At 43.3% G+C, this 12,939-nt stretch overlaps 1 protein-coding gene across 2 annotated transcripts in view; it reads left to right on the top strand.

Moving 5' to 3' along the window:
• KCNH1 (potassium voltage-gated channel subfamily H member 1) overlaps positions 1–12,939 on the top strand; it is a 376,651-nt gene that overhangs the window by 50,174 nt on the left and 313,538 nt on the right. For both annotated transcript variants that reach the window (XM_044267467.1, XM_044267468.1), the window contains exon 5: positions 1,342–1,460. In XM_044267467.1, coding sequence (XP_044123402.1) covers positions 1,342–1,460 — 119 coding nt within the window. The remainder of the gene's footprint in view (positions 1–1,341; positions 1,461–12,939) is intronic.

Raw genomic sequence — 12,939 nt, forward strand, 5'->3', positions numbered from 1 at the left:
CCTAGCACTATGCCTGGCATGTAACAATTATGTTTACAGAATTAATACATGAATGAAGGAAGTTTTTCATCAGGCCCATTAGAAAATATCTATATTTCAGCAAGGAAAACATGGGGTGGAACTTGGAAGAGAACTTATTTTCCTTCCTTCAGAACAGGCAGAGCCTGACCATGCTGATAGAGGTGTGATGGAGAATTTTACACTCTTGGTCCATTTCCCCATCCAACACCTATTCATTTTCCCTGCCTTCCACTCAGCCAGTGGAGAGCCAGCTCCTTTGAGAGCCCCATTCCTGGAAAGGTTTCAGGGCTAGCCCAGAGCGCGAGAGGCTAGCCAGAGCCTGGGGAAATGCCCAGAGGTCCAGGGACCTTTCTTTTCATCCATTGTGCTAGATCAGCTTATGGACCAGGACCCTGAGCTCCCTGCCAGGCAGGGTCTGGGGTATCTGTCATGCCACCTCCTTCTTATCATCTGTGTCAGAGTTTGGTAGTGGTAGTGGTGTAGTGATGGTAGCGGAGGGGTGGGTTGGATCGAGGGCTAGCAGAGCCCTTGCTGATCGTTTCATGCACAGCTGTGCTTTACCTGATAGAAAAATATACTTTCTGTTCTTGAAAAACCTTGCAGAATTCGATTGCAGTTTTGTTTCCAGCTGAAAGAGCCTAACTCTGAAAAAATCCAAGTTCAGTACTAGGCTCTTTGGGATTCCTGTTATTTGGGGAACCTGTCACCAAGAGTCCTTCCCCCATCCCAGAACAGGCTAAAATATGCCCTTGCTTTCTCCCCACCTACCCAGGGATTAGATTCATTTCTTATTCCCCTGGCTTTGGAGATTGTAATGCACTGGATGGCTATTTAACTAGCTTGTCCTTGCCACCCCTGGAACCAGCTCAGTCTCTGCTAGATCAGACCATGTGTGGGTTGGGAGCAGCCTGAGCCCAGTCACGAATTCAGAGAAATAGCTCAACTGTCTGGTATCATGTAGCGGGAAAGCTTTGGGCCCGAGTGGAAAGATCTGGGTTCTAGAATCTTTGTAATTGTCTAGGCATTCTGTGCCTTGGTTTCCCCATTTGTAAAATGGGGCTAAAACCTGCCCTACTTATGTCACAAAGCTATGATTAGAACAAAGTGAAAGTGCAGGTAAAAGTAAATTGCTACACAACTTTGAGTGTGTCTAGATGCTTTTCTGAGAGCCAGTCTGGGTTGGGAGAAATGCAGAGGAACTCACAGGAGCCCAGGAGGACAGTGGGTGTGTGGTCTCCCAACAGTGTAACTGGTGGTGTGAATGTCTGTGACCTTCAGGACGTGATTGAAGCTGTCTTTTCTCTCCTCTGCATGCTCCAGGCTGGGGGAAGTTTGCTCGGCTGACCAGAGCTCTGACGAGCAGCAGGGGTGTCCTACAGCAGCTGGCTCCCAGTGTTCAAAAAGGCGAGAATGTCCACAAGCACTCCCGCCTGGCCGAGGTAAGGACAAGGGGCTAGCTCTTCGTAAACCTTACTTCCTTGGGTCTGTGCGCTAAGAAAAGGGTACAGAACAAGTGCGTGGTTTGGAAGGGACCTTCAGGACCCTCAGATTCATGTCTTGGTTGGGTACACATCATGATGTGTGACTTTGGGAAAGTGACCTCAGTCCTTTCACCTCTGGATTTTCCGTTAGGTAAAAGGAGTCTGCAGACCATTCCAGTCCAGCTTATTGAGGTTACATGTGTCAATTCATTTCCTTGAAAGAGTAGGAAAGGAGGTAGAAGTGCTACATATATGAAGTGGTGTTTATTTATAAACCATAAATAATTTCATTATTTGATCAATACATATTAGAGGAAAACAATAGGAAACAAACAAAAATCACCTGCAATCCCACTAACCAGATGGCTTTGTTATAATTTTTGTATGCATTCTTTAAGTTTTGGTTAAGTATATCCTATTACCTAAAGAACAATAAATACATTTTTTCATAGTTAATATTTATGAAGTTCAAATGTATCTAAGAATCAATGCATATATTTAATGTGGTTGTGTTACCTTTTCTTCACTTTATATAATCATGAACATCTTTCCAGGTTAATAAAAGTACTTGAATTTATCATTGTTCTGGTAACCTTTGTCATAAGGAAAGCCTGTGGTGGTGGTATGTTCCCTGTTGCAGGGACAAATGAGTGGCAGGGAAGCCAGGGCAAGGGGGTTCACTAGGCTTAATGCACCCCAGTGATTCTTACTGGTTTTGGTGGTTCTGCATCCAAATTGTGTATTGTCTTTGATGATGCCTGGCCTTCATTTTTCCCACTCAGCCTGGGTGGAGAGGGTAGAGTGTTACCCTTGCGCATGGCATGTTCCGTCTTACCCAGAGATGACAACGTAAGCTATCTGTTTGCCGGCTGATGGCCCTCAGTTCTTGGCCCTTGCTCATATGACTGGGTCATCTCTAGCCTGACTCCTGGCTCCCTAAGGGAGGAATAGCCAGCTTGGTGCAACTTACGTTCAGGGCTCTAAATATTAGAGGTTCACTACTGATGATCTCCTTGCGGCATTCCAGAGCCTCTGCCAGCAGTGGGGATGAGAGCATTCACATGTGGCACGTTAGAGAAGAAAAGGCACCTGGAAGCGTAGCTTTTTGGTCCTGATGTGGGCTCAGTACATCATGGAAGGAAAACTAAAGGAGACCTTTTGGCATACAGGCTGCACTTATCCTGTCCCTGCTGCTGCTTTTTGTTAATAAAGCAATCTCCTTTCCTGCTGCTCTCTGCCTTGCTTACTCTTACTCAGCTGCGTTCCTGCTGTGTGCTCCTCATGCGCACCAGGCTTGCTCTTCTCTCAGATGTCTTGTGTGGCAGCTCCTTCTCCAGCTGCAAGTCTTGGCTCAAGTGTCTTTTTCTCTGGGGGGCTACCTGCATCAGTCAGGGTTCTCCCAGAGAGATAGAACCACAAGGCTATTTAATATTCAGAGATTTCTTGCAAGGAGTTCGTTTATGAGACTATGGGGACTGGCTGGGTGAGTCCAAAATTCGTAGGGCAGCTTGGCCAACTGGAAACTCTTGGAAGGATCCAATGCTAAAGTCTACAGATGGTATTTATGCTTCCTCTGCTTTGCTCTTAAGGCTTTTCAACTGATTAGATGAGGCCCACCCAGATTATAGGGTATAATCTGCTTTCCAGAAAGTTGGCTGAATGTAGATGGTAATCACATCTATAAAATTCCTTCACAGGAATGCTTAGATTAGTGTTTGATCGAATAACTGGGTAACGGTGGCCTAGCCAGGTTGACCTATAAAACTAATCATTAGAGTTCACCCCCTGTCAGCCTGTCATATACATTTCCTTAAACCATACTCACTCACCAAATAAAGACAGTTACAGAGTGATACTTCCACCTAACATGATCCAGTTATCCTGCATATAACCAAAAATGCCAACTCTTTCCACCAGAGAGGGTGCAAAATCTTTGGGGGATGTTTACTCTTCCCTTTGATATTCTGTAACTTAAATAACTGAGGTGTAAACTGTTGTTAATACATCTTATATTTGATAAGGGAATAAGAGAGGGAAGAAAATAAAATATTTGCTTAATAGATATATGCATATATGTATGTCATATATATACACAAACATTCATGAGAAAATAGAAATACTCATACCTCCTAATTCTCTCCTATTCTTTTTCTCCACTTAGTACCTTAGTATTTGCTGAATACTATAGAACTTATTTATTTATTCTGTTTGTTCATCATTGATACATCCCAAGCACTTCAAACAGTGTCTGGCACATAGTAGATGCTTATCATTAGTGGTTTTTGTTTTTTGTTTAAATTGATTGAGTGGATGAAAGAAAAGAAGTGATGTTCATGCTTTTGTTGACCTCCTTTGGCAGAAATAGTTGCTCATTGATTGGCAATATAAGGCAGACATCTGGGTCCCATCCCAGGGACTAGTTAGCCTGGCTAGAGGCTTATGGATTTTACTGATCTCTTCAAAGAACCAGATTCTGATTTTGTTGATTTTCTCAAAGGATTTTCTATTTCTAATTTTATTGATTTCTGCTCTAATTTTTATTATTACTTTTCTCCTACTTACTTTGGATTTAATTTGCTCTTCTTTCTTTTTTAGTTTCCTAAGGTGGAAACTTAGATTATTGATTTTTGCTCTTTCTTCTTTTCTCGTATATGCATTCAGTGCTATAAATCTTCCTCTAAGCTCTGCTCTCACTGCCCCCCACAAATGGGCACAAGTTCTGTGTTCATTTTCATTTGGTTTAAAATATTTTAACATTTCGGGACACCTGGGTGGCTCAGTGGGTTAAGCCGCTGCCTTCGGCTCAGGTCATGATCCCAGGGTTCTGGGATCGAGTCCCACATCGGGCTCCTTGCTCAGCAGGGAGCCTGCTTCTCCCTCTGCCTCTGCCTGCCTCTCTGTCTGCCTGTGCTCACTCGCTCTCTCTCCCTCTGTCTCTGACAAATAAATAAATAAAATCTTTAAAAAAAAATTTTTTTTAACATTTCTCTTGAGAGTTCTTCTTTGATCCCATGTGTTATTTAGAAATGTGTTGCTTCATTTCTGAGCATTTTGGGATTGGATAGCTATCTTTCTGTTACTGATTTCTAGTTTTAATTCCACTGTAATCTGAGAGCAGACATATGCTTTCTTTCTTTTAAGTTTGTGAAGGTGTGTTTCATGTCCCAGAATGTGGTCTCTTTTGCTGAATGTTGCAGGGGAGTTTGGGAAGAACATAAATTCTGCTGTGGTTGCATGAAGTAGTTTATAGATTGTCAGTCACATCTGGTTGATGGATCGTGGTGTTGAGTTCAACTGTGACCTCAGTGATTTTCTCCCTCCTGGTTCTGTCCATTTCTTGTAGAGGATTCTTGAAGTCACCAACTGGATAGTGGATTCATCCATTTTTCCTTGTAGTTCTCCCAGTTCTTGCCCCACATACTTTGATGCTCTCTTGTTAGGCACATACAGATTAAGGGTTATTGTTATCTTCTTGAAAAATCGACCCCTTTATCATCATGTGATACCCTTCTTTATGCCTGATAACTTTTCTTGCCCTGAAGTCTGGTCTGCCAGAAATCAATGTAGTAACTTCTGCTTTCTTTTGAGTGGTAGCTTTGTATATCTTTCTTCACCCTTTTATTTAATCTATCTGTGCCTTTATATTTAAAATGGGTTTCTTGTAGACAATTGGATCTTATTTTTTGATCCATTTTGACAATCTTTGTCTTAAATGGCATACATAGACTATTGATGTTTAAAGTGATTATTGATACAGTTAGATTAATATCTGCCATATCTGTAACTGTTTTCTATATTTTGCCCTTGGTCCTTGTTCCTATTTTGTTGTCCACTTTTTCTGCTTTTTTTGTGGTTTTAATTGAGTGTTGTTTTTTTTTTAAGATTTTATTTATTTATTTGACAGCAGAGATCACAAGTAGGCAGAGAGGAAGGCGGGGTGGGGGGGAAGCAGGCTCCCTGCTCAGCAGAGAGCCCGAAGTGGGGCTCGATCCCAGGACCCTGGGATCATGACCTGAGCTGAAGGCAGAGGCTTTAACCCACTGAGCCACCCAGGTGCTCCTTAATTGAAGTGTTTTATATGATTCTATTTTCTCTCCTTTCTTGGCATATTATACTTCTTCTTTTACTTTTTTAGTGGTTGCCCTAGAGTTTGCAATATATATTTACAACTAATCTGAGTCTACTTTGAAATAACACTGTACTGCTTCATGGGTAGTGCAGCTACTTTATATAGTAACAAAATAATCCTAATTCTTGATTCCTCCCTTCTATTCTTTGTATCATTACTCTCATTATCCATAAGTGTAGGTAAGCATATATATATACACATATCCATAGATGTATATGTATATACATACATATATGTGTATATATATAAAATATTAATAAATATGTATTCATATAGAATTAAACACATTGTTGCTATTTTATTTTGAACAAGGTGTTATCTGTTACATCATTTAAGAAAATGAAAAGTAAAAGTTTTTATTTATTTTCACTTTTCCTTTTCTGATGCTCTTTCTTTGTGTAGATCTGAGTTTCTGGCATGTATTATCTTCCTTCTCTCTGAATAACTTCTTTTAACATTTCTTGCAAGGCAGTTCTACCGGCAACAAATTCCCTTAATTTTTTTGAGGCAAAGTCATTATTTCTCCTTCACTTTTTTTTTTAATGATTTTCTTTATTTGAGAGAGAGAGAGAGCAAGAGCGAAAGCACAAATGGGGGAGGGGTTGGGGGAGAGGGAGAAGAAGGCTCCCCACTGAACAGGGAGCCCCAAGTGGGACTTGATCTCAGGACCCTGAGATCATGACCTGAACCAAAGGCAGATGCTTAACTGACTGAGCCACCCAGGCACCTGTCCACTTTTGAAAGACAATTTCACAGGGTACAAGATTCTTAGCTGGTGTTTACTTTTTCTTCTTTCAACTCTTTAAATATTCCAGTTAGCTCTCTTTTGTTTATGCTTCTGAGAAGTTAGATGTAATTCTTATCTTGGCTCCTAATAAGTTAAGGGTTTTTTTTTTTTCCCTCAGGCTTCTTTCAGGATTTTTTCTTGACCTTTGATTTCCTGCCATTTGGATATGATATGCCTAGATGTGTTTTTGTTTGTTTGTTTGTTTGTTTTGCGGCCCTGTATCCTGCTTGGTGTTCTGTGAGATTCCTGCACCTGGGATTTGGTGTCTAACACAAATTGGGCGTAAATTCCTAGTCATTACTGCTTCAAATATTTTTTTTCTGTTTCTCTCTTTCTTCCCCTTCTGGTGTTCTCATTACACACATTACACCTTTAACAGTTGTCCCACAGTTCCTGGATATTCTGTTTTATTTACTTATTCTGTTGGTCCTTTTGTTACAGGATCTCTCTTCCTTTAGCACCTGTAGTTCTTGGTCACACCACTTCGAAGAATGAAGAGGTAGACCAGACAAAGAGTGGTTGGTGGGCAGCAAGGCAACGTTTATTAAGCATGAGTACAAAGCTCCCAATGAAGGAGGGGACCCAAGAGGCTTGCTGTTGGAGTTTCTAAGTTTAGGGGTTTTTATGAGCTCTCCTGCATAATCATCTTAAGCAACCAGGGTGTGCTGAGTTGTGGCAGTCAGGGCTTTGATCATGTATCTGTCTACCTATTAGGTTCATGTCTAAGTGCTGTTGGTCGTTTTGGGCTGACAACTAGGAGCTTTTGTCTTAGCTGCCCCTTGCTCATGATAGTGACAAATGCTCTGTGGCTACTTGTTTTATTTTAGGACATTTTGCAGAAGTCATTTCTGCAAAGTCTGCAAAACAGAATGTTGGTGGGGCCCTGTCTAAGCTGCGAACAGAATGTTAGTGCTGTTCAAGTTTAGCTGTCCTGACTTCATATTTTCTTGTTGGGGACCCTGGCCCTGACTCCCCACTGTCCAAGTAACTCCTACACTTTTTGTCTTTGCTTTTCGGTTTTGGAGGTTTCTATTAACATATCCTCAAGCTCGGGGCGCCTGGGTGGCTCAGTGGGTTAAGCTGCTGCCTTCGGCTCAGGTCATGATCTCAGGGTCCTGGGATCGAGTCCCGCATCGGGCTCTCTGCTCGGCAGGGAGCCTGCTTCCCTCTCTCTCTCTCTGCCTGCCTCTCCGTCTACTTGTGATTTCTCTCTGTCAAATAAATAAATAAAATCTTTAAAAAAAAAAAACAAAACAAAACATATCCTCAAGCTCAGAGATTCTTTCCTCAGCTGTGCTCAGTCTGCTGATGAGCTCATCAAAGGCAGTCTTCATCTCTGTTTCAGTGTTTTTGATCTCTAGTATTTCCTTTTGGTTATTTCTTAGAATTTCCACCGCTTTGCTTAAATAACCCATCTGTTCTTGCATGTTACATTTTTCATCAGAGCCCTTCACATATTAATCATGGTTTTAATTCACGGTCTGATAATTCCATTGCCCCTGCCATGTCTGGGCCTGGTTCTGATGCTAGCTGTGTGTCTTCAGACTGGGTTTTTTGGCTCTTAGTATGACTTGCAGTGTTTTGAAAGCTGAACTTGATGTGCTAGGCAAAGGCTCATGGGTAAGTAGGCCCTTAGTGGTATGGGGGTGAGGGGTCAGGGAGAGGCAGCATTGTATAATTCTATGTTTAGGTGTTTTAGGGACTTTTTGTCCCTGGGATGTGAATTTCATGAATGCCTCTGAGTATTTGCCCTACTTCGGCCAAATGAAATGTATAGGGGGGCCCAGAATTGGGTATTTCCCTCCCTCCCCCCAGGGCAGAGAGGCTCCATGAGACCCAACACTTTAGGCTCTGGTTATACACTTTGTCCTAAGGGCAGGCCTTTCTGAAAGAGAATAGAATGCTCTGGTGTATTTCAATATAGTTACGTTTGTTCTCCTGTTACAGAAGCAGGAGGGGATTTTTTCTCTGATTTTCATGGTGAGGATCTGGTACAGCTCTTGGAGATAAAACTCACAAAACCAGCTGGCTCTCCCTGGACTTTGTAATTGTCAGACTTGGCCACACTGAGCTTCCAGAGATTTGCCAGTTTGGGGGAATAGGTTTTCCTATCTGGTGCTAGTTTTTGTGGAAGCTTCTTTTCATGGGTTTCTTCTCTGGCAGGTTGTCACTTTTTATTCACCTGCCTCCTACTGTAGTTTTTGGTGTAATGATTTACCTGCAGTTTCACTTCTCTGACAGATCTAAGAATTGTCAGTTTTGGGGGTTTGTTCAGCTTTTCACTTGTTAGGATCGAGTGACAAGTTCCAAGCCTAACCTCCTGGACTCGAAACTGGAAGATGGCTAGTAAGTTTGAAACAGAGAGAGCTTTGTTCCCTGGCCATAGCTTACAGCCAATTTCCTGCTCAGTTTTCTCACTGGTCGGTGCCATTAGCCAAATGGAGATTGAGTAAGAGTATGGCTATGCCTGGCCTCTCCCCCTTCTAGGAAAAATCTGACACAAAGCTCAAGTGCACTGGAAATAGCAGTTTTGCTTTTTAAATGGATTGCACTTGGTATTTTCAAGGAGAACTTATTTCCCTGTTTGACTGTTTTTTCCTGAGCTCTGGCAATATGGGTTTGGCCCTCACTTTACTCCTTATGTCTCCCTCCTGGACTGATTGTAGGAAAGAAGGAGGCACTTACTCTGTGCTAGGCTCTGTGCTTCTTATCTTCAATACTCCGGACAGCTCAGAGCAGTTTTACAGAGGGGGAAACGGGGCCATAGGGAAGGTCACTAACTTGTTCATGGTCACCCAGCAGGACATGGTGGACTTTGGATTGAGAACCAGGTTTATGTGACTTTAAACCCAACCCATTTCCCATTAGGTTGGTTCCTTCTCTGCATTCTTTTCTTCCCAGTCCTGTGCTGTTACTCAGCCCAGGGTTATACCAGACCTTCTGGCTTTAGATGTAGTAGGGGTCCATGATCTCCCTCATCTCAGGATGGAGAACCAAGCCCACCTTGTCTGCTGTTCTTGGGCACCTGTTCCCTTGCTCTCTGTTTGGTGTGAGCATTTGTTCTTTTACAGACCAGTTTATTTTCAGATTCTGAAAGTATCTTAGTCAATATGTACGTCTGGCTGGAGGACCTTTGTCAAGTGTTGAGTTTTGTGGGATGCAGACGCTGGGTAACATTGATGAAAGAAAAGGGGGAGGAGGCAGCCCTGGGCTGGGGGAGCACCAGACCACAGTGCAAATCTGAGGGAGGCTCTGCAGCAGAGAGGAGTCCCACACGGGAACTAGAGGAGTCCCACACGGGGTAGAAGGGTCATTCCTCTCAGCCACTCTCCTGCTCAGCCTGAAAGATCCCCCCGGGGCTCCAAGCACCCCAGAATGGACCCCTTCTCAGGAGGAGACCCCCGGACCCAAAAACCAAGCCGAGTCCACTGATCAGATGCAAACAGCACGAGGTTTATTGAGTAGACACAGGTACCTGCGGGCGGTCAAGTCTTAGGAGGACTCGCGCGCCAGCCCTTTGTTTAGGGCCTTTTTATGGGGTTTGGGGAAGCGAAAGCATACGTACAGAAGCAGAAGCATGGTTACAAAGTTTTCATTGGCTGGTTTGAATGTAAGGCATACTCGGTGTTTGTAGATTGGCTTTGAAGGACCCCGACGCGCGAAGAGAAAGGTGGGGAGGGGGAGTGGACCTTATTACTTAGCAGAGAAACATCCTGCCTACGTGACTATCTGCGCATTACAAGCCGCGCGGCAAGCGTACCTATCTCCCCCGCAACATGCCGTTGCCCCTCCTAGCTCCAGGGCTGTGCTGAGATAAGGGAGGATTGTCCAAGTAGGGGGAAGGGAAGAGGGGTCTCTTCAAGCCATTGGTAGTGCCTCAGCAGAAAGTTGGGGTTTCCATCCCTTAGAAATCTGATAGGAGGCTGTCTGCTACCTGCACCTGCTGCTGGGTAGAGAATCCTCTCCTGAAGTGGGATTTGAAGGTGCACATTTCTGAATTTACTACCATGCTTTCTGCCTTTCTAGGGCGGAAGGTCACGGTCGGTGTCTGAGAGAGCATTGCTCCTGCTCTGTAGGATTTCACCTTGGTTTTCACGTAGGGGTGACACTGCTGGTGTTTGGTCTGTCTGGGAGCACTCTGCTGCCGTGCCGGCCGCCCTTCTCCCCCCGGAATGGCTGTGGGGAAGACCAGGCGGGGAAACCACATTTTCCCTGTCCCCTCCTCTTTCAGTCCTTCCCTATGAGGGAGCTAGGTCAGGATGTAGTCTGAGATCTGCCCTTGTGGTGGCTGGAGCCCGGGAACATCATGCAGCCAGGTCCCTAGGAGGCGCGAGGTCCAGCGCACGAGGCTCTCCGTCTCTCTGTACGGACATCTGGCCACTGCCGTGCGTTTCAGCATTCTGCTGCTGTTCTTCATGCAGGGGATTGGAGTGCCGGACTGAAACAGCGCTCAGCTCCAACCCACTGAGCAGCGTGTCCAGTTGTGTGGTTACATGTAGGGCATTTCATCTCTGAGAGCTTTAATCTCTTCCTCTTCCTTGTCTTCAAGTGGAGGCAGTAGCGCAGATGAGAGTAATAGGTGCCCATAGATTTGTTTGGGGCAGGGAAGTTTCCGAACTCAAGCACTATGACATATACTAAATGCTCATCAAGATTAGCTTAATATTAAGTTTCAGTGTTTGGTTCATTAAGTCCTTCTGAAAAAAGTTCTCAAAAGGGAAATCCTGCCATTTGGGACAAAGTGGGTGGATATTAAAGGCAGTGCTAAGTGAAATAAGTCAGACAGAGAAAGGCAAATACTCTGTGATCTTACTTATTATATGTGGAATCTCAAAGCAAATAGGCAAACAAAAACCTGAGCTTGGAGAGACAGAGAACAGACACAGAGAACAGGTTAGTGGCTGCCGAGTTGTGGGTGGGAGAAAGGGGTAAAGGGGTTCAAAATGTACAAACTTGCATTTATGAGGTAAATAAATCCTTGGGATGTAACTTACAGAATGGTGGGTATAGTTAATAATACATTTTTGGATATTTGAAAGTTGCCAAGACTTTTCTTTAAAAAAAGAAAAAGAAAAAGAATAAAATGCTTAACTAGCTGTAGTGATCATTTCACAATATACACATATATCAAATCATGAGGTTGTATACCTGAGACTAGTATAATGTTATATGTTAATTTTATTTCAATAAGAAAAAAATTTCAATTTTTGGAAATAAAACAGGTTCTTTATCAGATTTTATTTTTTTATTATTTTTTAAAATTGTACTTAACTTGAGAGAGAGAAAGAATGAGCAGTGGGGAGGGGCAAAGGAAGAGAGAAAAACAGGGAGAGAGAAGCAGACTCCCTGCTGAGCAGGAAGCCTGATGTTGGTCTCGATCCCAGGACCAGGAGATCAGGACCTGAGCTGAAGGCAGATGCTTAATGAACTGAGCCACCCAGGTGCCCCTTTTAGCAGATTTTTTAAAAAATTTATATATTTATTTATTTGACAGAGAGAGAGAGATGACAAGTAGGCAGAGAGGCAGGCAGAGAGAGAGAGAGGAGGAAGCAGGCTCCCTGCTGAGCAGACAGCCCCATGCGGGACTCAATCCCAGGACACTGAGATCATGACCTGAGCCGAAGGCAGTGGCTCAACCCACTGAGCCACCCAGGCGTCCCCTTTTAGCAGATTTTAAAACAGAGGCATATGAAGTAAAAAGTGAAATGCCCACTGTTTTTTCGGTGTAACCATTTTTAAATAGTGTATGAGTTTTATTATAATAGGTTTGTATAAATTTATATATATATTTTTTAAACAAGAAATGAGGTCAAATTGTATTTCCAATTCACATTTTTTTCTTCTTCGCTTAATTGTATATTCGGGGTATTTCCCTAAGAGTACATATCCCCTTCATTCTTTTTAGTAGTTGCTTTATATTCCCCTGCATGACTGTATCCAAATCTATTTAGCTATCCCCTGTTGATGGATATGTAACTGTTAACAATTGTTGGCTATTATAGTTAATGCTTCAGTAAACCTCCTTGTTTGTGTGTGTGTGTGTGTGTGCGTGTGTATTTTTAAGATTTTATTTATTTGACAGACAGAGATCACAGGTAGGCAGAGAGGCAAGCAGAGAGAGGGGGAAACAGGCTCCCCGCCAAGCAGAGAGCCCGATGTGGGGCTGGATCCCAGGCCCCTGGGATCATGACCTGAGCTGAAGGCAGAGGCTTTAACCCACTGAGCCACCCAGGTGCCCCTGTATATATATATGTATATATATATATATACCTGGGTGGCATATATATATGGTGGCATATATATATATGTGCATATATATATATATTTTCTTTTTTGCCCTTGTATATATATATTTTAAAGGTTTTATTTATTTGAGAGAGAGAGCACCTCAGCAGAGAGAGGGGTACAGGACTCTTCACTGAGCAGGGAGCCCAATATGGGGCTCGATCCCAGGACCCTGAGATGACTGAGCTGAAGGGAGACACTTAATGGACTGAGCCATCTAGGCACCCCTCCTTGTC

The sequence above is a fragment of the Neovison vison genome, chromosome 10 (assembly GCF_020171115.1).
Source record: "Neovison vison isolate M4711 chromosome 10, ASM_NN_V1, whole genome shotgun sequence".
Taxonomy (NCBI): Eukaryota; Metazoa; Chordata; class Mammalia; order Carnivora; family Mustelidae; genus Neogale; species Neogale vison.